Here is a 25,398-nt window from a genome sequence, read left to right as displayed (position 1 = left end):
TGACATTTGCCAAGCAAGCTGACAGAATAATAATAATGGAATAATGTTAATACTAAATCCTAATAATAGGTATACCATTTACTGAGCACTCACTATGTGCCAGGTATTACCCTAGAGTACCAACTCCCTTAAACCTTAACAACCCTCTATTATACACAGGACAAACTATAGCACAAAGAAGTTAAGTAACTTGTCTAAGTACACAAAACCAGTGAGTGGAAGAATTGGCATCAAAGTGACAATGTTAAAATATGCTGCTGTGGACTGTAAACTACCTGTTTCCATTTTTGTTGTTGTTGTTGTTTTTAATTTTACACAGGAAAAAAGAAAATGTTATTTATAAAACAGGGTGTTTTCTTTGTTTGTTCTTGTGAAGCCTTTAAGAGATGTCAGGAAAGGTGACTGGTACCACAAAGCCTGAAAAAACCTGCAGCACACAAGGGCACTGCCAGTTCCCTACCAGAAGGAAGTGCCATGAGGGGCAGGGGCTGTGAAACAGGTGAACACTGAGGAGCAAAAATTCCCAGTTCCATGTCTATTTAGGAGAATTTAGCATGGCTGGTCTACTTCTTTTTATAGTTTTCCCAGACCAATTAGACAAAGAAAAAACAAAAACAAAACAATCAAAATCCTGAAACCAATATTATAGCAAAAATTTAAATACAAACCAAAACAAAAACTGGGATTTTATGAGGTTGACTTGAGGTGAGGAAAAGAATGAGAAAAGGCAAGAGAATATCAGAGATTTAATAGCAGCTATCCTACGGGGCCCAAACCTTGACCATTCCTGATGCTGCTGTTTAAGATGTTCCTGTTCCACTCACTACAAAACAGGGTTTTTTTTTTTAAGTTTATGATGATAACGGCGATGATGACAGCAACTAATATCTACTGAGTCTTCATTATGAGGCCAGCACACGCTAAGTGCTTTGTACTCTCAATCAACATTCACCACAACTTCTACTTTACTAATAAGGAAACTGAAAAGACCTAGCAAAGTCACACAGCAACTGGCACCTCTGTTAATTGGAGTATGGACTACAGACCCCTTGTTTTTAGTTTTAAGCCATATAAGGATTGAAATATTATTTTTAAGAGATTAATATACTATTTTAATATGTACTGTTCTAAGAATTAATGGCATAGTATTAAAAATCTAAGCATCTAAAAAAACCCTAAACATCTTACATAACATTCTTATAATAAATTCTTAGAAAAATTTATTTCATATTCACATTAGTAACCTGGACAAATATATGACTTATCAAATGAAAACTGCTACAATTACGATGGCTAATAAGCCAGCAAGGAACAATTTATTCAAAAGTCTATAAATAATGAATGACTTCTCTACACTTAACATCAAGTTCACTTGAGTCAATGGATCTCTTAATGTTTCTGTGATACCAGCAATCCCACTCCAGTGAAATAGAAATTGTTTTTAGTAGGTGAAGTCTCCGCCTTTCAATCCCATATGCTTTTCTGGTGTTACAAAAGTTACAAAGGTAAGATGAGTTACAGTAAAACCCTTAGAAATCTTTTTTGCTTGTGTTTTGAGTAAAACAAAAAAATAAATTCTCACATTCAATATTTGAAGGATATATGAGTGATACAGTGAAAAGCAAAAATTTTTATTTGGAGAGATTTCTTGTATTATGAAGTGAAAAAAAAATCCAACTGGAAAAAGGATTGTCTACACAGATGTATCAAATATTCCCTAAATTTAATTATAAATTAAGCAACTAAGTTCAAAGCCTAATAATTATATGTCCTATTTAGGAACCCTCACATTTCATAGAACTCTATATTCTCTTTTATAGTATTTATCACAACTCTAATTAAATAACTGTGGGATTAATTTTTAAAATATCTATCTCAATATATACAAGTAATGCCAGAAAGTCTGACTGATTTGTTACTGTACTGTCAGAACTAAACTGTGCTTTTCATAGTAAGTGTGCAAACAATATTTGCTAAATAAATGACCTAGTCAACTCTGGGTTCTAAAAATAACAATATGGGGTGCCTGGGTGGCTCAGTCGGTTAAGCATCTGACTCTTGATTTCGGCTCAGGTCATGATCTCAGGGTCATGAGATTGAGACCCGTGTCAGGCTTCATGCTGGGTGGGAGTCTGCTTAAGATTCTCTCTCTTCCTTTCCCTCTGTCCTTCCCCCACCAAAAAAAAGGAAAGAAAAAAATAACAATATGAAAAGTACAGTACAGAGAATACAGTCAATAATACTAACTTTGTATGGTGACAAATGATAACTACACTTATTGTAGTGAGAATTTCATAATACATAGAATTTCTGAATCATTATGTTGTACACCTGAAACTAATATGTCAACTATGCTTTGATTAAATAACAATAACAACCCTCTATTATATACTGTATGTTAAGCATAGGTAGTGGTAACTAAATGTTGCAAAAATAACCTATAAAATCTATTTGTTTCAAAAATAAACAAAATTTATAGTAGTATGGAAATATGGTACATATCTACTGTCACACCTAAAGCACTTGAAAAAACTATTATTACACAAGGCAGGTAGTCCAGACTAGGATTCTGTACCACAAAACAAAATCATAGCAGAAAAAAATTAAGTAAAAAATTATATCTTACAACAACAACAGTAACAACAAACAGAGAAACAGACTCATAAATATGAGTGGTTGCCAAAGGTGGGGGGAGAGGTGGGATGTGTGAAATAGGTAATGTTTGTAAGCAGTACAAACTCCCAGTCTTAAAATAACAAAGTCATGGGATAAAAAGCACAGCATAAGGAATATAGTCAATCATACTGTAATACACTTTTATTGCGATGAGCGTTTTGTAATGTACAGAATTACCGAATCACTGTTGTACATCTGAAGCTGACTTACTATTATATGTCAACTGTACTTCAATTTAAAAAAAAGTTGTATCTTGCTCTCAGCCTCAGCATATGACCCCAAAAAGATGTCTGTAATCCTCCATACCACACACTCCAAATAGCTATTTAAAAAAAAAATCCAAGCAATATGGATGTACTATTTAAAGATCTACCACACTGAATTTTTTTTTTGAAAAATTGGTATATCCTTTTAAAATGATTTGTTCCCAACATCTTCAAAAATATATACATCCTTTAAGGCAGAAGTTTGTCTCTGCTTATTTATATACTCAAACTGCAAGATTTTTTTTAATGCTGAAGAAAATGTTAAGAAAACAATTACTTCCATTAAAGTGAACGCTCACTTATTATTTAACCTGATAAGAAAAGATGACTACATATGAATGTAAAACATTTAATTATAGACTAATGTCAAAATTAGTTTTGGAAGAAAACTTCTGTCCAGATTCATAGGCATATTGATGAACAGTGTTAAGAGTTTACGAAATGTGTAAAGTCATTACTCTATTTGAATTTTTAGAAAGACTTATGTAAACTTACCAATAATTACAAATTAAAATCTTGAAATGTCACTGAAGTAGAGCTAAAGGCTTAGAATGCAGGAAGATATGTTAAACATTAACTTCCACATTCATAAAGACAAGCAAACCCACTAGGTAAATTAGGTGTGGGGTAATTCCTAATGCTGCTGAACAAACACTTTTTCTAAAATAAATTATCTAGAAGATTTCACAACTTCCACTGAGAAACTCGTTGGTTTTAGTTTATTGACCTTTATTTGTGTGTTCATTTTAAGTAAGATTAGTTTTTATCCCTCATATCAAATCCTTTTTCTTCTTCTTCTTTTTTTTTTAAGATTTTATTTATTTATTTGAGAGAGAGCCAGTGAGCAAGCACAAGCAGTGGGGAGGGGCAGAGGGAAAAGCAAACTCCCTGCTAACCAGGGAGCCCAACGTGGGGCTTGATCCCAGGACGCTATGATCATGGTTTGAGCCAAAGGCAGACGCTTAACTGACTGAGCCATCCAGGTGCCCCAAAAACTTGGTTGTTAAAAGTATCACATAATTCTTTCATGTTTTCTTCTGGAATTATAGGAAAAGGAAGGAATGTCAGAAGAAATCTTTTCTAGCCTCCCCTTAAGTACTTCCTAGTACAAAGGTCCCGAGAACTTCAAAAGGCAGTAATTTCAGCACTCAGCAGCTTTAACTGTTAAAATTCTTGTTTATGCTTGATCCTAGCAAATAAACTGCTGGACAAAACTGCTTATTCAAAGGGGCGCCTGGGTGCCTCAGTCGTTAAGTGCCTGCCTTCGGCTCAGGGCATGATCCCAGGTTCCTGGGATCGAGCCCCACATCGGGCTCCCTGCTCTGCTGGAAGCCTGTCTCTTCCTCTCCCACTCCCCCTGCTTGTGTTCTCTCTCTCACTGGCTGTCTCTCTCTCTGTCAAATAAATAAAATCCTAAAAAAAAAAAATCTTAAAAACAAACAAAAAACCCCCTGCTTATTCAGAATAAGCTGAAATGATAAGCATTCATGTATAGGGCAAAAAAACTTTTAAATAGATCAAGCAAGACTCAAAGATAGTTGGTTACCAGGAAATATCGTCTAAAAATACATTCATGCCCCACAAGACTCAAAAGGGTCAGAGTCAAACACACAACTGTATGAAATACCACTGGATCATTTCTACTTCTATGGGTTTCATGGAACATGTAAAACAAATACTTAAAGGAACAGTTTAATCTTAATGCTTGGTTTTATCTTATGGCTAGTTTGATATTTAATATTTAATGTACTACTACTAAATACTAAGTATTAAATCTTATTTAGTGTACTAAATACTAAATTTGCTAATAAATTCACTAGATCATTTTTGAAAACCAGCAATATCAGGTTCAAGCTATCAAGGTCAGCATAAAATGAAAGCAATGACCTGTCAAACACAATCATTCAGTATTTGTGACTGCAGAAATGCTTTTTAGGGGTGCCTGGTTGGCTCAGTGAGTTGAGTGTCCAACTCTTAGTTTCAGCTCAGGTCATGGTCTTGGGGCTGTGATATCGAGCCCCAAGTCAGGTTTTACCTCAGTGCCGTCTGCTTGAGATTATTTCCCCTTCCTCTCCCTCTCCCTTTGTTCCTCCCCCTACTTGCATGCATGTGTACGCTCTCTAAAATAATTTTTTAAAAAAGATTTATTTATTTGAGAGAGAGAGAGACAAAGATAGCAAGAGAGAGCACAAGCGGGGAGGAGAGAGAAGAGCAGGCTCCGTGCTGAACAGGGAGCCTGATGACAGGGCTCGATCCCAGAACTCTAAGATTATGACCTGAGCTGAAGGCATATGCTTAACCAACTGAGCCACCCAGGCACCCCTCTAAAATAATCTTTGAAGAAAAAAAAAAAAAAAAGAAATGCCTTTTAAAGAACATCAATGATCAAAATTAATTAAAAATAAAAATTTACCTTTTAAAAACTGCTGCTCAAAAGTTAAATATATTATTTTGAAATAAGTATGGCATATCACTATAACAACAGCATTAAAATTATATGAAACATTAAACAAACACTAGTCCGTGAATCTGGAGTGATATGAGAGTCCACAGTGAGTGAGCCTAAGAGATTAGAGAGGAAAAAAAGAGAAAGGTCTCTTTATAGAAGAACATTAGCTAGTAGGTGTAGAAAAAAGGGGAAAATATGACAATCGCCATTTTGGAAACCCAGTCAGTGGATGCTAAAACCATTAGGTAAAAGGTGAATAGAGGACAAGATATTTATTTGATACAAAAGTATTTCCCAACAGATTACTTAATAGTTGCATAGAAGAAACCTTATCTTTACAAGGCAGGGAGGCTGTGGTAACCAAACTCAGCATGGTAATCAAACTCAATATTACTATAGTGGGAACTACTTATGTTAAAATTTTTTAACTGAATCTATTTTACAGGAAATATAACACCATGAAGAACAACTTCATAAAATGAGACAACTTGGATCCATCTGTCAAAAGTCAAAGTCATCCCTGACATTGGTTACTGTTTCTTCTCTTTCTAATCAGTCTAGCAGAAGTTTATCAACTTTATTAATGATCTCAAAGAACCAGCATTTGGTTTCATGAATTTTCTCTATTTTTGTTTTGTTTTTAAATTTTACTTATTTGACAGACAGAGAGAGTGCAAGCCCAAGCAGAGGGAGCGGGAGAGGGAGAAGCAGGCTTCCCACTGAGCAGGGAGCACAAAGCAGGAAGCCTGAAGCTGGGCTGGATCCCGGGACCCCGGGATCATGACCTGAGCCAAAGGTAGACCCTTAACCGACTGAGCCACCCAGGCACCCCTCTATTTTCATTTTGTACTGTTTTCAATTTCACTGATTTCTACTTTTTTTTTCTTATTCCTTCTACCTGCTTTAGATTGAATTTCCTCCTATATGTCTAGTTTCTTAACCTTAGAATGTTGGTTTGAGACTTATTTCCTTTCCTAATATAAGCATGCAATGCTATAAATTTTCCACTACACACTGCTTTAGGGGAATGCTACAAATTTTGATAATGTTGTGTCTTCATTTAATTCAATATATTCTAAATCCTTTGAGATTCTTCTCTTTGATACATGGATAAAAATGCATTAATTTCCAAATATTTGGGGGATTTTTCAGATATCTATTATTAATTTCTAACTGAATGCTGTTAGAGTCAAAGAAGATACTTTTATGATTTCGATTAAATTTGTTAATATTTATTTTATGGCCCAGAATATGATCTTTGTAAATGTTCTATGTGCATTTGAAAAGAATATGTATTCTTCTGTTATTAGGTAAAGTGTTACATAAATGGCCAAGCCCGTCAACTTGGTTGATAATGTTGCACAGGTCGTCTACATCAATTCTGGTTTTCTAGCTACTTGTTTCATTCGTTACTGAGACAGGGATGTACTGAGACAGTATGGTTGAAAACTCCAACCATAACTGTGGATTTGTCTATTTCACCTTCTAGTTCTATCAGTTCATCTTCACACTCCTCTATTGTTAGGAGCACACACGTTAGGAGACATATATTCCTAAATAGACACAATCCTAAAAAAGATAGTTACATCTTTGTGAACTGACCCTATTACTATCATGATTTTCTCTTTGTTCTAGGAAATGTTGCTTGTTCTGAAGTACACTTTATGTGATATTAATACAGACACTCCAGTCTTCTGCTTAGTGTTTGCACAGTGTATCTTTTTTTCCATCTTTTTCTCCAATTGAAACTAGTATGTTATATACAACAGTTATAGGCAGACCACCTTGATCCTTCACTCCTGAAAATTCACTGTAAGGGAGTCACCCTCATTAGCTATTACGCTACCTAAATTTCCAATATTTATCTCAATGTGACCACAATTAAGACATGCCCAGCCCTATCCCTGAGGGAGCTCTCATTCTTCTCAGGCTCTTCATATAAAGCTAGCTCACTTGCTTCTGATCTTACCCTGACCTTAACCAATGGGTTCCAGCACTGCGATGTAATACATTCTCCCTTGTTCCCACCTTCTACTGCAATCACTCAAACTAAATGTGTTATTTCCTCGAACTTTATACATACCTTCATTCCTTCATTTCTGTAGTCTCTTTAAACAATGTATTGAAGCAAAATTCAAATAATCATTTTAAAGTGAACAATTAGGTGGCATTTAGGATATTCAAAATGTTGTGCAACTACCAATTCTACCTAGTTCTAAAACATTTCCATCAGTCCAAGTAAAACCTCTTACGTATTAAGCAGTTTCTCACCCCTTTCTCACCCCGACCTTTCGGCAAATACCAATCTGCTCTGTCTCTATGGATTTACTTATTCTGGATATTTCATATAAATGGAATCATATGATGTGATCTTTGTCTCTGGCTTCTTCCACTTAGCTTAAGGTTTTGGAGGTTCATCCATAGTAAAGCATGCGTAAGTACTTCAGTCCCTCTTGTGGCTGAATATTTCATTGTATGCATATACCACAATTTGTTCACCCATTCTTCCACTGATAGACTTTTTTTTTTTTTAAAGATTTTATTTATTTATTTGACAGAGACAGCCAGCGAGAGAGGGAGAACGAGCAGGGGGAGTAGGAGAGGAAGAAGCAGGCTCCCAATGGAAGAGCCTGATGTGGGGCTCGATCCCAGAATGCTAGGATCACGCCCTGAGCCGAAGGCAGACGTTTAACGACTGCGCCACCCAGGCGCCTCCCACTGATAGACTTTTGGGCTATGTCCACTTTTTTGTGGATAATGTTGCTACAAATGTGTATACACTTACTTGTTTGAATACCAGTTTTCTATTCTTTCGGGTACACACCTAGAAAATGAATTGATAATTTAATGTGATAATTCTACGTTTAACTTTTTGAGGAAACACTAATTTCCACAACAGCTGACCATTTTATATATTTTTATATATATATATACCAGCAGGGTACAAGGGTTCCAATTTCTCTCCTTGCCAACACTTGTTATTTTATTATTATTATAGCTATTCTAGTGAGTGTGAATTAGTACCTCATCATGACCTGCATTTCCCTAATGACTAATGATGCTGAGTGTCTTCTCATATACTTGTTGTCCATTTGTATATCCTCTTTGGAGAAAGGTCTATTCAAGTCCTTTCTTCATTTAAAAAATTTTTTTGAGGCCAACTGACACAATATATTAGTTTCAGGTATAAAATGTAAAGATTCAAAATTTGTTTAAATTGCGAAATGATCACATTAAGTCTAGTTAACATGTCACCATAAGGTTACAAAATTTTTCTTGAGATGAGAACTTTAAAGATCTACTCTCTTTTAAATATGCAACACAGTAACTACAGTCATCATGCTGTACATTAAATCCCAATGACTTATTTGTACCTGGGAATTTGTACCTTTTGACTCCTCTTCATCTCATTTCACCTCCTCCTCCCCATCTCTGGCAACCACCAATCTGTTCTCATTTATGAATTGTTTTTCTTTTTAATTTCACATATAAGTGAGATCACATGGTATTTGTTTTCTCTGATTTATTTCACTTAGCATAATGCTCTCAAGGTCCATCCATGTTGTTGCAAATGGCAAGATTCCACTGGTTTTTTTTGTGTGTGTGTGGCTAATATTCCAGTGTGTGTGTGTGTGTGTGTGTGTGTGTACATCCCCCCCCCATCTTTATCCATTCATCATTAGACACCTAGGTTGTTTCCATGTCTTGGTTACCATAAGTAATGCACCAATCCTTTGCACATTTTCAAACTGTGTTATCTTTTTTTTTTGAGTTTTAAGAGTTCTTTATATATTCTGGATGCTAAACTCCTATGAAATATGTAATATGCAGATATTTTCTACCATTCTGTAAGTTGCCTTTTCATCTTCTGGATGATGTCCTTTAATGTCCAAAAGGTTTTAATTTTGATGAAGTCCAATTTACCTGTTTCTTTTTGTTGTCAATGCTTTTGGTGTGTAAGAACCCATATCCAAGAATCCACTGCCAAATCCAAGGTCATGAAGATTTATCCGTATGTGTTCTAAGAATGTCATATGATTTTAAAACCATAAAACAGTTATTTTAAAACTATAAAATTTCTAATTAGGTCACGAATCTATTTTAAAACCACAGAATCTCTATTTAGATCCGTTCTGAGTTAATTTTTCTATATGGTATATGGTAGGGGTCCCAGTTCATTCTTATATAGTTTTCTCAGCACCATTTGTCAAAGAGATTATTCTTTCCTCATCGAATGGTCTTGACACCCACATCAAAAATCAACTGGCCATAGATATATGGGTTTATTTCTGGACTCTCAAAATTTCTACTCCATTAATCTGAATATCTAGCTTCATAACAGTATCATACTGTTTTGATTACTCTAGCATTGTAGTAAGTTTTCAAATTGGGAAGTGTGAGTTCCTCAACTCTGTTTTTCTCTTTTAGGATTATTTTTAATATTTAGGGCTACTTGCAATTCCATATGAATTTCAGGATCAACTTTCCCATTTTTGCAAAAGACAGAATTTTGTAGATCATATTGGGTAGTGTTGATATCTTAACAATATTAAGTCTTCCAATCCATAAACATAGGCTATCTTTCCATTTATTTATGTCTTCTTTAATTTCTTTCATCAACAGATGTATAAACAATGATTCATAGTTTTTAGTCCAAGTCTTTTATCTTCTTGGTTAAATTCATTCCTATGTACCACAACGAAATATCACTTCCAATTACTGGATGGCTATTACTAAAAAACAAGAAATAAAACTCCCCAAAACCAGAAAATAACAAGAGTTGGTGAGGAAGTAAAGAAATTTATTAGAACCCTTGTACATTGCTGGTGGGAATGTAAAACGGTGCAGCCATTGTGAAAAAAAGTTCAATGGGTTCCTCAAAAAGTTAAACAGAATTACTGTATGATCCAGCAACTCCACCTCCAGATATATATGCCAAAGAATTAAAAACAGGGATTCAAACAGATCCCTGTGTGTTAATGATAACAGCAGCATTATTCATAATAGCCAAAAGGCAGAAAACCAAAATGACCATCAATGGATGGATGGATAAACAAAATGTGGTATAAACATAAAACAGAGTTTTATTCAACTACCATAAAAACTAACTAAATTATTATACATACTACAACAGGGATGACCCTGAAGATATTATGCTAAGTGAAATAAGTCAGACACGAAAGGACAAATATCGTATGATTCTACTTATATGAGCTACCTAGAGGAGGCAAATTCATATGAATGACAGAAAGTAGAATAGAGATTACCAGGGGAAGGAGAAAGGGGGAACTATTTTTTAATCCTATTAAAAGCTTCTGTTTGGGATGATGAAAAAGTTCAAGAAATAAATGGTGGTTATTGTTCAGAGCATTGTAAATGTACTTAGTGCCACTGAACTGTGCACTTAAATGGTAAATTTTATTTTGTATCTATTTTACCACATTACCAAAAAGAAAAAAAGTGAGTGAATATGCTAACTGAAAGAAGACAGACACAAAAGCCTCATATCTTAATGACTCCATTTATATGAAATTCTCAAAAAGGCAAAACTACAGTGACAGAAAGCAGTATGGTTGCTGGAAGTAGAGAGGTGAATTGCAAAGGGACATGATGAAAATTTTGGGGGTGATAGAAATACTCTGTATTTTGATTGTGGTTATAGTTATAGAACTAGATACATTCGTTAAAACACATTAAACTATACACTTAAGCTTGATGAATTTTATTGCATGTAAATTATACTTCAATAAAGTTCACTTAAATAGAGATTTAAGATGATCTACCCCTATGTAATCATTTTAGAGGAAAAAAACTGAGTCCTTGAATATCAAAAGTCACAGAATTAGCAAAACAGTCTGACTAGAATTAGTCCCATAAATGAAATCCAAAGCTCTTTATATCATACAAAATGACACTATTGGCAATAGAGGGTGATGGTGGTGGGTGACTTTATTGGTAATTCAATACCTCCTCCTGGAATAGAGGTTTGAAACCTTTATTCTGAGTTCTGAAGAATTCATGAGGTTATACTGGAAGGCTGAAATCAAAATATGTAGCAACAGATGTTCACTTCCTACCACTCGTATGCTCACTACTTTGCAAAGCAACTACTCCATTTATCAAAATTCCAATGAATAAGATTTTGTATCCTTGGACCTTAAACACATTCTGCCCTCCGAAGCAATATCAAAAAAGGCTAATCACTTTTCCATAAGATCACTTCTCAAATACTTTTAAATGTCTGTATTCTTTAGTATAGTCTAAAAATACCCAGAGCTGCCACAGCCTTTCCTACACTGGCCATAATAAAGTGTGTAAACAATTCACACAGGTTTCAGTTTTCAAATGAGAAACAACACTACAAATTTTCTGCAAGCTACTTAGAATTAAATCGGATCATTATACTTCTGGGAAGACTACTTGGGATGGGGGGGAGGGTAAACTGTATTGCATTATTGGCCAATTCCTGATTTCCCGTCAATTAAAATTTCTAGGTCTTTGTTACATAAAGCATCACTAAAACATCTCTCTGAATTTGAAAATTAAGGGCAAGGCTATAGACTTATTTTTGTAAAATAACCATTTATTTTAGTTTCTTATTCTGAATATACTTCAAATATATTTTGGAATCTATTCATTGTGCAACATATTAGCTACATTTCTGAAATATTTCATGTATAAAATTCTTAAACATACCTTGCATATAAGGGTTTAATAACATTAAAATACTTGGAAGCATAGGTTTAGGAGACAAAGACATCTCTGACATCTCTTTGCTTCAACATGGATAACCTCTTGATATAGTTAATCATATATAAAACCACTTAGGTTTACTACTTTCATCTATATTTCTCTACCTTGACTAGAAAGATATCATGAGAGTGCCTAACAAATAACTTTTAAAACTGCACTTATGGCACAGTTTTTGTTTATTGCAGAAACAAGTCAGTTTGTTTTGACTTATACATAATAAATTCCCTTTTAAAGAGTAAGTTATTTTTCTAATTGTTCCAGGAATTTTTAATGAAGCATCATCAAAATCACTGGTTCTCTTCAGATATCTAACCATTATTATTTAAAGAACTATGTTCTCCCCACCTCAAAGTCTTTAGTATTTCTTATTTTCTAAAATTCTTAAAGATAATATTCCTGTATTTTGCAAATTATTTTATTATCTAGAGATATGCACTTTGCTTTGAAGTTGGAAATTTAACCAAGGCTCTGTTACTTTCACCTGTTTTGTACATCACTGCTTTGTATGTTTGTTTTACATTTTTTTTTTTTTAAAAGATTTTATTTATTTATTTGACAGAGATAGAGACAGCCAGCGAGAGAGGGAACACAAGCAGGGGGAGTGGGAGAGGAAGAAGCAGGCTCATAGCGGAGGAGCCTGATGTGGGGCTCGATCCCATAACGCCGGGATCACGCCCTGAGCCGAAGGCAGAAGCTTAACCGCTGTGCCACCCAGGCGCCCCTGTTTTACATTTTATTCCGGTTTAGAAGAATGTCTGCCAAGTGAGAAAAAAATATAAACAAAATCAAAGTAGAGATCTGCATTCTACTTGTTATACTTTAGTTCCACAATGTGAGTCTATCTTGTCCCTGAAACAGCACAGAGATTCTTTTGTTACATTTTACTTTCAAAAGCTTCAGTTCATTCTAGCCATTTTTGCTTGTCCATTTTACTTTTTTCATTATAAACATTCTTATTTTTATGTCCTTTAGATCTCAATATTTGAAAAACTACATAAAAAACCCCAATAATTCATGATTCTAATGGGTTATAACTGTAGTTTTTGCTAAATGCAAACATAATACTATCTTTCTCTACAACAAAATCACATTACACTGATAACTCAGTTTAACCTAATCCCCAACAGGAACCCTTCAATTCTGTTTCTTCTATTTTTTATGCTTTGATATTAACACTTCATAACAAATGCATAACAAAATATTTGAGTTCCCAACTTTTTAGTATTCTTTTACAAACTATTCATTTTTCTTAATGATCTCCATTAACATAATAGAAAAACTTTATTTTATGGTTTTTTCAATTGTCAATTTCTTCTTTTTGCTTTCAGTTTTCTGATATTTGTAGCCAGCTCATTATGGTGTTTCTTAATTTTACTGAATAAAAGTAACATCCAACTTTGAAGTCATTCTATTTGCCTTTCTGACCCATAGAGAGTTCTAGATTTAACATAACTTTTTCTGCCTACTCCTGTTACAATCCAACTCCTGAGAACAGAAAACTGAAACAAGAAATAATATCTTTTTAAAAATAAACAGTTGGCTTTTCTTTTTAGCCCTCATATCCTTGACTAAGGTTACACTAGTCTGAATTTGCCAATGAAAAATGGTGTCTAAGTTGCAAAAGATACCTCAGAATAGCTGTAAAATAGGTAGCTGTTTAGTAACCTAAAGTAGTTAACATAATTTTTTAAAAGTTCATTTTTTTCATTTTGAAATTTCTCTCCTCTTGAAAAATATAAGCATGTATCTTAAACCATAATTTGATGTCTTGATGTAGGAAGTTAAGGCTGTAGTTTTTCATAAGACACAAATACCCACATTTTTGAAACTTTAGTGAGATAATTACATATATTCTCCACGTTGGATATTTCATCTGCACAATTAACAAGAACTAGCTGGAGTTAAGATTCAGAAATTAACCATATGAATACCAATATGAAACAGATTTCTAAATACCAATATGAAACAGATTTCTAAAACCTAAAAAGCAAATCTGACAAACATCACTTATTTTCTGTGACTTAAAATATAATGTAAGAAACGAAAATATTACCTATTTCTAAAAAAACTGTATAGACAGAGAAAGAATGTTAGAATAAAGAGTCTTTAAACCACAATAAGACCCCTAAGTATTACATAACATAAAACTGATTAAGAATTCAATTAAAGTAGAAAACAAAATTACTTAAAACAAGAGGACAGAAGTTGTGCTTTAAAAAAAAAAAAAAAGTTTAAAGGGAAGGGGGATGAGAAAGGTGAGAAAAAGCACTACCAGACTCCTTACCCATTGTTGTTGGTGCTGGAGCTTCCTGATGGTATTTTCAGCTTGCTCCAGTTTAGCACTGGCCTCATCACTCTGCTGTTTGATGGTGGCCAACTCCCGTTTTATGAGGTAGTTTTCCTCAGCCTCCTGGGCTCTTGTCACTTGTCCCTTAGGACATAATTTGTGTGTGTGTAAAGCAATTTAGGATAGATTCAAGAAAGACTGCCTTTGTGAGGTTTAGTTATTTACTGTGACATGTTAAGAAAAAAAAATCGCCTCAGAGAACAGAACAGCCTAAGTAATTATTAACCAGCAACTCATTATCGCTCCAGCAAATTTTGAGAAACTAAATTAAAAAATTTACCTGATAATCTTAAGAACAATTCTTTGTTCAGTCAATAAAAATTCAATTCATGCAATATTACTGAGTTGTACATGCAGGACTAAAATTTTCAATGTATAATAGTTAATTTCACAGAATCCACTGATTGACATTTTGGAACAAATACTTTAAAATAAGGTTAGCTTTTAAACGTGCAAAAGGTGTTTAATAAACCAAGATAACACACTGTTATCAAAAATTAAGTTTACACGCATCTATACCAGCCCAAAAAATTATTTCTAGGAAAATGCATGTAAAATTGCATGCATTAAAATGTGAATTTCTAGGTTTAGGACTTTCCTTAGAAGTAAAGTTAGAGAAAAGGCTAAAAAAACAAAAACAAAAACAAAAAAACTATACCTGTATCAATCTATCTGCCAAGGAAGCACTTTCCTACAAAAGGAAAAATTCAGATAGAAATTTAAGAGAAAGAAATAAAATAAAGGTGCATAAAATTAGGAATAAGAAGAAACAAAGCATACCCAAATTCCATCTACTTTTCATTGTAATTAAAATAGACATTTAGATTTGACTTTAAGGCTATTTACTGTGTTTGTTATTATTCTTAACCTTAACAAAAATATATCAAAATAAGGATAGACTGCAGAAAATCATATGCTTCTAGAAGACCAAATACAAATTCCAAGAGGTTTTTCATCATTTGAGACAAGCAAATAGCTTCTTTTTAAAGCATACTTTTAAGTCTTCATGCTTGGAGTCAGCCATATTGTCAAACCAGTTATAGGAAAGGGAGAAGGAATTTGAGTAAGCAATTCCACTTATAAAGTGTGACGGCAATTTGTACACAGCAACTTCCAAGGAAGCAAAGCAAGGAAAATATGACAAATGAAACTAATGAGCTCAATATAATAAACTCTAGCAATAACTCAGTAACTAAACATTTTAGTCACAGAATTTAACTGATATGTAAGTATTTATAGAATTCTAAGCGCTAAAGGACAGACCTAGGCTATGCAACCAAGTAGGAAGGTACTTAATTTTCTAGAAGTAAAATCCAAACTTAACACTTTCCTACAGCACCTTTATCTTTCTGACAGTTCAGTGAAATAAAAATACTTTCTCTATGAAAATATCTCATTCCAAAGATAAAAGACCACCTAAGAAGACAGATATTATAAACTGAGTATTTAGTGGAAAAAACAATATGCAATTAGAACAACTTAAAAACTAAATTAAGCTCAACCTTTTTGCAGAGTCACCGGAAAAACAGAATAATCCTCAAAGCAACTCTAATAAGATGAAGGAAATACAGGAAAACTATTTTTCACTTAACATAATGTACCTGAAATTATTACACAACCGTAAGACATGAAATAAACATCCTATCCTTGTGTGTGATGTGATGCTTTCAAACAAAAGACAAATATCCAAACTATGCATATCTTCATGTTTTCTTTCTTGAATACTGATCTGTAGATTTTCAGGGAAGATTTTAAGATACTTGGCAATATCATTTATCAACCTACTTACTCTCATTTTTGTTTAAAAAAAAAATGCCCTTCCAAACAACCAAAACTCTTAGACTATGCTTTTATTACTCAATATATTCTTATAGCATCAGAACAAAACTACAAAAGATATTACATCAAAAGCACAATATTAAAAATAATGCAAAACTTTCCACATTTGCCCAGTTATTTTATATAAAACAGAGAAGAAGAAAGAGGTAAAAAGTAGTATCAAAATAAGTCTGAGAACCAAATGTTTAAGTATAATTCCCCTGTGTTGAAAATCAACACCATGGTGAATTTTTATACGGGAAATCAGTCAGTCATTTCGACTAAACTTAAAGGAATCCTAGGCCTTAAAGGAATCACTGACACATTTAATATGTGGCTAGAAAGTCAAGGGAACATTTGAAAGTCATTTTTAAAATACTATACAGAATGAATTCTCAATCAGGTTACCTCTGAAGAACGTATTTTTAGAGATTATATGTAAAGAAAACAAATGATATCAACATGCTACTCTAATAATACTCTAATAATAATCTTAATTAAAACTTTAACCTTAAAGTTTAAGGACTCATAGTGATCAATTTTTATTAATGACAAATTAGTTAAGTAGTAAGCTAGGCAAGCTAAGCAGTTAATAACACAACTTGGGAGACCTGTGATAGATTTCTTGAACCTTTATTTAAATAAATAGAAAATAATCCTGTGCATTCAACAGAAACTTGCATAAGTAGTTACTTACTTTTTCTAATGTTTCAATGCGCTGTTTTAAAAGTCTATTTTCTGTGCGTAACCTCTGCAAAAAAAAAGAAAAAGAAAAAAAGAAACAAACAACAAAAAAAGAGGTTTGTTTGCAAGCATTCCTGAGAGGAAAAAATACCTAAATCATAGTCCTTAAAATGTACCACCTTTTACAAATGGGAAAGGTCTAAGGAATGGTTACATTATTGTCTGTCAAGCTCTTATAGGTTCAGAGTAGGAAATACATAGTAAAGGAAATAACCACATTTATCACTCCAGCTGTGACTGAATTTTAAATATAAGCTACAGGACATACAGAAATAACCCCTTTCTTTATTAAAGTACCTACCATGACTCATAATCAGTATTTTCTTATGTCTTAACATCCCCATTAGATTGAAAAGACTCTAACTCATTTACCTCTTACAAACACTACATAAATAGTATTCAAATGTTTATCAAATAAACAAATAAGAAATCTGAAAAATGCAGCTCATAGGATAAATACCAGATTGTCAGTTCAGAACTAGACCAGCCTTCATCTATGCCTTATATATGCAAAGCTGCAAAATTCCTTACATTCTGAAAATATAAAGATTGAGTTGTTTTCATCGAATTAATTACTTATGAGTTGTTTTGAACTTAAAAAAAATGGAGGCACCTTGCTGACTCAGTTGGTAGAGTATGTGACTCAATCTCAGGGTTGTGAGTTCAAGCTCCACGTTGGGCATGGAGCCTCCTCAAAGATTAAAAATTAAAAAAAAAAATACCAAACTTAAAAAAATGAACAGCTCCGATTACTAGCATTTTCTTAATAGTTCAAAAAGCAAAACCAGATTTGGGATGCTTGGGTAGTGCAGTTGGTTAAGAGACTGACTCTTCTTTTGGCTCAGGGCCTGATCACAGGGTCCTGAGATCGAGCACCTTGTTGGCCTTCGCACTCAGCACAGACTCTGTTTAAGACTCTCTTCTCCCTCTGCCCCTCCCCTCTCCCGCACACACACTCTCTCAAATGAAATAAATCTTTACATTACAAAAAACAAAAAAAAAGTAAAACCAGATTAAAAAAAAAATCTTCACCTAACCATTCAATACCTGACTCCCCAAACCCTATCAAATTACTATTAAGTATTAAAACTAGAACACTCTACATAAAAAAACCATTTTTTTTGCATATTCCAACAACATAGTTTCATATGAATCCTGATATTATTTATCCCTTCATTTTAGAATTCTTCAAGTTACTTCTTTATTTTGCCATCATAATTTCAAATTCCCCTTACCTTTTGTACAAATCTATCCCAGAACTTAGCCTTCCTACAACCCTACCACCCTCTAAATCCCTGCTTTTAAAAATGTTTTCCTCAGAAATTTCTATTAATTCAATATATCATTTTTCCACTGAAGACTATAGTTTATATAACATATAAAGTCTCAGACCAGGAAATAAAGATCCTATGAATTATTCTATCTTATTAAATGGACCATATTGGAACAAATAAATCTTAGAGTTATTAGAAAGATTTGCAAATTAGATCTTCTTGTTCTATTCACTTAGAATATATTTAAATGATTTGAAATTGATATTACTTTATGTGTGATTTCAGACTACAAAATAGCTTGAATTCAAGAAGAAAATGTTTCTCATTTGTTGGCTATTCGTATTATGTGTAGCACAGTGGTCTAGACAAATAAGCAATTATTAAATGCTTTCAAAATCTGCAAATCCAAAGAAATGTGATTCTCAAAATGTTCTCAACATATTTCATCAAAAAAATAAAATTTTGTTTATAAAATTTTGTTATCCTAAAAGACTTATTAGAAAGTTTAGTTCAATCAGACAATTGAGTGAAAATAGTTAATGTTACAATAGAAATTATGCTAAAATATTATAAAATTAAGAACTAAAAACATTTACCTGGGTTTCCCTCTCCATCCCCTTTAAGTCTTCTGAAATTTTGCTATAAATAAAAATCTAAATTGATTTCTTCCCCAAACATCTACCCAAATGTCTGAATACCACTTTTTAAGTAAACCAATTCCTCAATTATATGACATCTATTTCATCATATATTGATAAATAGACTTTATCAGTTATTAAAGACTATTTCAGGATTACCTATTAAATTTCAAATGTTTCTGTCTTTCTTTTGGACTAACACCACAGTATTTTGGTAATTATAGCTTTGTAATCCTCTGTAATGTCTGGTGGAGCTAATTTCCCCCATCTTTATATTGTATTATTTATCCTCCCCAAACCCTAAGTACTAGTATACTAATTAGTTGAGAGAGTGGGTTTTGAAGTTAGGTAGGTTTAGGTTCAAATCCTCACTTCAAAATTAAAACCTGTGCATGTTACTCAATATCTTAGACTCTACATTTCCTCATCAGAAAATAAGAGTAATAAAAAACCTACAATGCTATGGGAAGAATAAATGAGACAGCATAATACCAAAAACTTGATTAATGATAAGCATTGCTCATAATATTCTTGAAGTCAGGCTTGAATACTATGTTATAATTTTTGTCTTTTGTTTACAACTATTCTCTAGATTTTTTTAATGCTCTGCAAAATTAAGAGGAATTAAACGACTGGGTTTGTTAATGTATATTTGACGGGCGAAATCATAACTTTATTTAACACAGAGTTTTTTTTGTCTCTCCCCTTTATTCATCCTTTTTAAATGCCTTTATGCAAAGTTTTTCAGTGATAATTTGTTAGGTTCTATCTTATTTTTCATTTAGGTGATTCCTAAATGCTTTCGTTCTTATTTTAAGTGGAATTTCTTTTTCTAAGATATTTTTGAAATGTTTATTGCCGATATATAGGAAAATTGATGACTAAAATTTATCATTTCACTGAATTCTCATTAATTTTTGAGTACCTATCTTTTTAATTATATTTGCCAGAGTGAATGAAGAGCATTTTCTAAACTTTAAAAGTGAAAACTACACTTAAAAAAAAAAGAGGGAGAGACTTTGACCTATCAAATTAGAAAAGAGAAAGTGAGATGAAGAGTGAGAGCAAAAATGAAATACTGAATGCAGGCAAAGTGTTAGTGGTATGGAAACTCGCTGCCAAAAAGAACATACCCTGGAAATACTCTTTAGGAAATTTACTTAGTGCATATCAAAAGTCTGAAAAATACTAATATCCTATAATTCAATAATTCTACTCTTTACAACTGGCTAAGAAAATATAAGGTGCCGAAAACTTTATATACAAACATGCTAACAATATGCGCTATTTTTAATAATGAAAAACGACTTTAAAAAAAACCTTATATCCCCAAATGGGGGAATTTCAGTTTCTAACAACTCACTTTATTCTCACCCTTTTATTCATACTCATTTTATGAAATAACCCAAACTCAATAATCTTTCTCATTGGGACAATCCATTGATCCTATCAACTTTTCATTGTCCCTCACTCTGATGTGCTCTCTTCCCTCTTTACAAAGTTTAATTTCCAATCATTATAGATGTTCCCTTGCTTTTATCCTTCCCTTTGCCCTCTCTCCCTTAGGCGTTATCATACTTGCCTGGTAAAACCACTACTCTGGGTTAACATACTTACAACTCTGTGTCTGCACCTATGATGGTAAATATGACTGAAGAAAAATAAAACAATGAAGTTTGTTTAAATTAACAATCACTAAAATCAGTTGGACTACTAATGTGCCCTAGCAGCAATAATGTATTTCCTCAGGCCATTCCTTCTCTCACCCTCTCAGATCCCTGTTTCATACTTGCTCTTCTTTCTTCAAACCAGGAACCCTTCACCCCACTGTCACTCTCAAATGATAATCTTGTTTCCAATTTTACTGAGAGAATTGAAGCAACAAGAACAAAACTTTGCAAGCTCCCACAACCACATCCTACCTCGTACCTACATTTTTTCCCATATATTTTAGATTCTCTCTTGTTCTTGTGGATTAACTATCCAAGCTAGGTGACCAAATCTCCTACCATGGGCTAAATCCTAAACCGTGCTGACTCTAGCAATTACTCCCTGCCATTCACACATCAGTTTTTCCTACTTGGTTGTCACCGTTAAAACGTGGTTATTTCTCTTATCTTAACAAAAAGTAAAGAAAAAGCAAAATCCCCTTAACATCATGACCCTCTCTTGAAGCTACTGTCCCATTTCTCTCTTCTTTATAGCAAATTCCCTGAAAGATATCTATACTCCCTATCTCCATTTTTTTCTAGTTTCATTGAAGTTTTAGTTCCCACTACTTCTCTGCTCTTTTCTAGCTTATCTCCCTACTGACAAATTCAATGATTATTTTTCTCATCTTGTAAGAACATGCTTTAGCACTGACACAGTAAAATCCTTCTCTTTCTGAAACTCTCTTTTGTCTTAGTTTTAGGACACTTATACTTCCCTAGTGTTCTCCTGCTTTGCTCTCATCTTTCTAAGTTAAATGTTGGCTTATGATCAAGCTCAATTCTTGAACTCTCTTCTCTCATCTAAACTCATTCCTCAGGTAATCTCATCCACTCTACAGCCTTTTACTATCCTCATTCTGCCAAAAACTGCAAAATTTATACTTTGAGCCTGCCCTCTCTTAAATTCAACTCTGAATATTCAAGGGACTACTTGAACATCTCCTAGGCTTCTAATACTTAAAATACCTCTAACTAGGCTCCTGATATTCCTCCCCAAACCAGATCTTCCTTTAGACTCCCCCATCTCAGGTACTGGGAACTCTATTTTTCTCCATACTAAAGCCAAAATGCTTAACTCCTATCTCTCTCACAACTCCACAAATCAACTTGTCAGCTTTAACTTTAAAATCTATTCAGAATCCAATCACTTCTTTTTTTTTAAGATTTTATTTATTTATTTGACAGAGAAAGCCAGCGAGAGAGGGAACACAAGCAGGCGGAGTGGGAGAGGAAGATGCAGGCTCCTAGCAGAGAAGCCTGATGTGGGGCTTGATCCCAGAACGCTGGGATCATGCCCTGAGCTGAAGGCAGATGCTTAACGACTGCGCCACCTAGGCGCCCCAGAATCCAATCACTTCTTATCACCTCAGTCCAAGCCACCATCATCTGTTGCCTTCATCAGCCTCTGTTAGTCTTCCTGTCCCCTGCAATCTACTCTCAACATACCTTCTCCTCCTCCACTGAAAACCCAAATGACTTTCCAGGTTCAAAGCCAAAGTCGTCACGCGTTCAACAACACCTTAGCCTGTCACTTTCCTCATGATGTATACTGTCCCATTCACAATGGTTTCCTTACTATTTCTCCCTGGGCACACTCCTGACTGGATTCTACTCTCCTTCCAGATACCTATATACCCAGCTCTTTCACTTCCTTCAGGTATTTATTCAAAAGTAATCTAGTCAAACTTCTCTAACTTTTCAATCCAAACATTACCATTTTATTCTCCCTTCCCAGATGTATTCTTTTCTCTGTTTAATACTTATCCTCATCAAAATATTATACATTGTACTTTTCTGTTTATTGTCTGACTCCCATACTAGAATGTAAGCTCCATTAGGGCAGAAAAACCTGTTTCAAGTGCCTAGAACAGTGTTCGGACAGGTCGTAGGTTCTACAATACCTGTTAAATGGATGACTTCTTGAATAAATTATGTTACTGTACTCCCCATTGGATATTATTATATATCCATTAGTTTTTTATGAAAGTTTGTGATGCCACAGAAAAACAGGTATCTGAATCCTTACATCACAATGCATTAAGTCTCCTTTGGAAAGCAGCACGGTATATACACTGAAGAATATATATGGGTCTTAAAAAACATAAATCAGATTTCAAATCCTTTACTTTCACCATTTTCTAGCAATGTGACCACTAGCGTATTTTTTGTGCTTTCTGAAGCTCAAAAAGACAAGGATAAGAACCCTCTCATAAGGTTATTAGAAGAATCAAAGTAGATGATGCATGTAAATGACCCTTCACATATTAAGTGTTAAATAAATGTGCCAATACTAACACTTCACACTGATTGTTAAATATAACTCCTGGATGACTCAGATAACATTTGTCATGTTTTTCTTTTTTAAGCCAGGCAGTGAATACACAAGAGTTTTTATATTATTCTATGTTTTTCAACATATCTGGAATACTTCATTTTTAAATTAAAAAAAAAATTGAACTTCTGCTAAAAACCAGTCAGAATCTCTAACTCTTCCCATTTGCAGGGCTTAAATCTCTATATCCCAAAGCACAAAATTTAAATATGAATATTAGATTATCAGTTCAATTGTCAGCCTTAAATAGAATGGGGTAATAAAGGCTTTTCTTTTTTAAAGATTTGTGAGTTACCCTAATATAAGCTAGAATTTTAATATTTCTTACCTCCTCCCCCTCAGGTGGAAGATCAATAGATTGGAAGAAGATACTGAGAAAGCTGTTTCTATTAATAAAAAATTTCACACAATAAAATGCAAGATTCTCCATATGAAACAATTATTATCAAAATCTTTCTATAACACTTTCAGAAAAGGGGTGGAAAATACTTAAAAATTAAACCTTCATCAGGGAGCTTCCAGATATAATTCTTAGACAAAAAGGTCCATGACCCAAAGGTCTTAGAATTTTAAATTAAAAAAAAAAAAGAAAGAAAAACTATCAATGGCTGATTTTCTACTTCCACATCAAAACATCAAATAGTTTGATGATCATACCATCTGTTTGTATGAAAAACAGAATAAGATTATCTCTCTGAAGGCTTTTGAGGAGGACCAAGGCAAGAAAGCATTAGTTTAAGAGAACTCATTCCCTTGTAAAAGGGACCTTGGAGAGAAGGGCAGAGAGTGTGACTAAGGAAGTGGCATTTCCCATTTTAGAGAAAGGCTCCAATAATACATGGCTAACTATCCGTAAATGCAGTGCTCATCTGATTATGACTGAGATGAGTTGCCAGGTCCGAGTAAAAAATCAGACATACCCAAGCTTATATAAACTAAAAAAAGAAAGTGTAGTCCCACAAAAATGGTCACAGCTTTGTCCTTTTTGGTGGCAGGAGGAGTAAAGTAAGAGATGAAAATGGTTTGATAGTAAGAAAAAACTACGTGGAGACAAAATTTTATAAATGGAACAAACTACCTTTGAGATCAGCAAATTTTATTTACCCAATGTGTTACTAACTTTTTGAACTTTCATTTCCCACCCCACACCTCCCAGTTTCTTCTCTATAAACAGTTTGTGCTACCTGTTTTTTCCCTAAGACACATGGAGCTGGCATTCAAAAGTACTCTGTGAGGTACATTAACTATAACTTTCCCTCAAAACTGAAGTTTGAGAAAAACTGCAAATACAAGCTAAATTGTGCTAAAGATCTTTCTGAAAAAGCCTCTTGGTATTCTTACTATTCACGTGATTTAATTTTAGAAGAAACTTCTTTAAGAGAAAAGATTGTTCACAGAACTGTGATTTTTTTTTTTTTTTTCAATAACATAGCATGGTGAAATGAACAGGATGGCTTCCCATCCTCAGATTCTTGATTTGCAGTTCCGAATACTGGTGGTATGCGATAACCCATACTCTCTCCCCACTCATCAGGATGACGTACTTTTCCACTTTCAGTAGGTTGAAGTGGAGGGTATGATTTAATGTTACTCTTACTCATGGTACCTAAAAGAAAAGCAAATGGTAGAGCAGCAGTTGGGTGACAGAATTTTTAAAAAGGAGAGAAAAACATCCACAAGGATCTTTTCTTTCTCTCTCTGAAAAATGAAGAATTATCTATTTCTAATTAATAGGGAATACTGATAGAAATGAAAATAAAACATCTAGAAAAGGGACAGAGACAAGAGAGAGGTCACGCAGAAATAAAGGAGAGGTGGTTTCCAAGGAGGCTTTTGAGAAGGACCATGGCAAGAAAGAATACCAATTTCATAAAACTCATTCCCTTACTTGTGAAAAGGGCTTATGGATGTGAATAATGAAGAGGTACTTTATAGCAAAGGTAAATTAAGACATGGCTAAATAATTATAAGTAAGGTGGTCATCTAATGTCTTGCCAGGTTCAAGTCAAAACTCAGACACATCCAAATGTAGAGTTAAAAAAAGGGGGGGAGGAGTCACTCCAAACTCGTTTTATTTTTGTTTTTTGTGGGTTTTTTTTCGGAAGGGGAAGAATACAGACAAAGAGGTAAGAAATTGGATCAGCAAGTCACTGAGTTTCTTCACTAACTCCTGCTTCTACTCATCATCCCCATCCTGAAATGTCAGCATAAAACCTCTAAAACTTTCTTTTAATTTCCAACTCGAACAATGTCAAAGATCCTCAACTTAAGAATTTCTGGCCTACGGGGGTACAAATAAGAATTTTAAGGTATACTAGGAATTCATATATCCCTTAAAATTGGCAATCTACCTGTTTCTGTGGAGAGTTCAAAAGTATAACCTTTGCTT

General features: G+C 33.8%; 1 protein-coding gene across 2 annotated transcripts in view; it reads right to left on the bottom strand.

Annotated features, from left to right (window-relative positions):
- EVI5 (ecotropic viral integration site 5) overlaps positions 1–25,398 on the bottom strand; it is a 191,778-nt gene that overhangs the window by 85,101 nt on the left and 81,279 nt on the right. The window contains exons 11-13 of one of the 2 annotated variants that reach the window (XM_040627036.1): positions 17,007–17,060; positions 15,150–15,182; positions 14,429–14,575 (exon numbers count right to left, since the gene is read on the bottom strand). In XM_040627036.1, the coding sequence (XP_040482970.1) occupies positions 14,429–14,575; positions 15,150–15,182; positions 17,007–17,060 (234 nt within the window). The remainder of the gene's footprint in view (positions 1–14,428; positions 14,576–15,149; positions 15,183–17,006; positions 17,061–25,398) is intronic. The other variant, XM_040627037.1, reaches the window with a different exon arrangement.

This window comes from Ursus maritimus, unplaced genomic scaffold, assembly GCF_017311325.1.
Source record: "Ursus maritimus isolate PB19 unplaced genomic scaffold, ASM1731132v1 scaffold_12, whole genome shotgun sequence".
NCBI lineage: Eukaryota > Metazoa > Chordata > Mammalia > Carnivora > Ursidae > Ursus > Ursus maritimus.
Note: the sequence above shows the minus strand (reverse complement) of the source record. Positions and strands in the feature narration are given on the sequence as shown.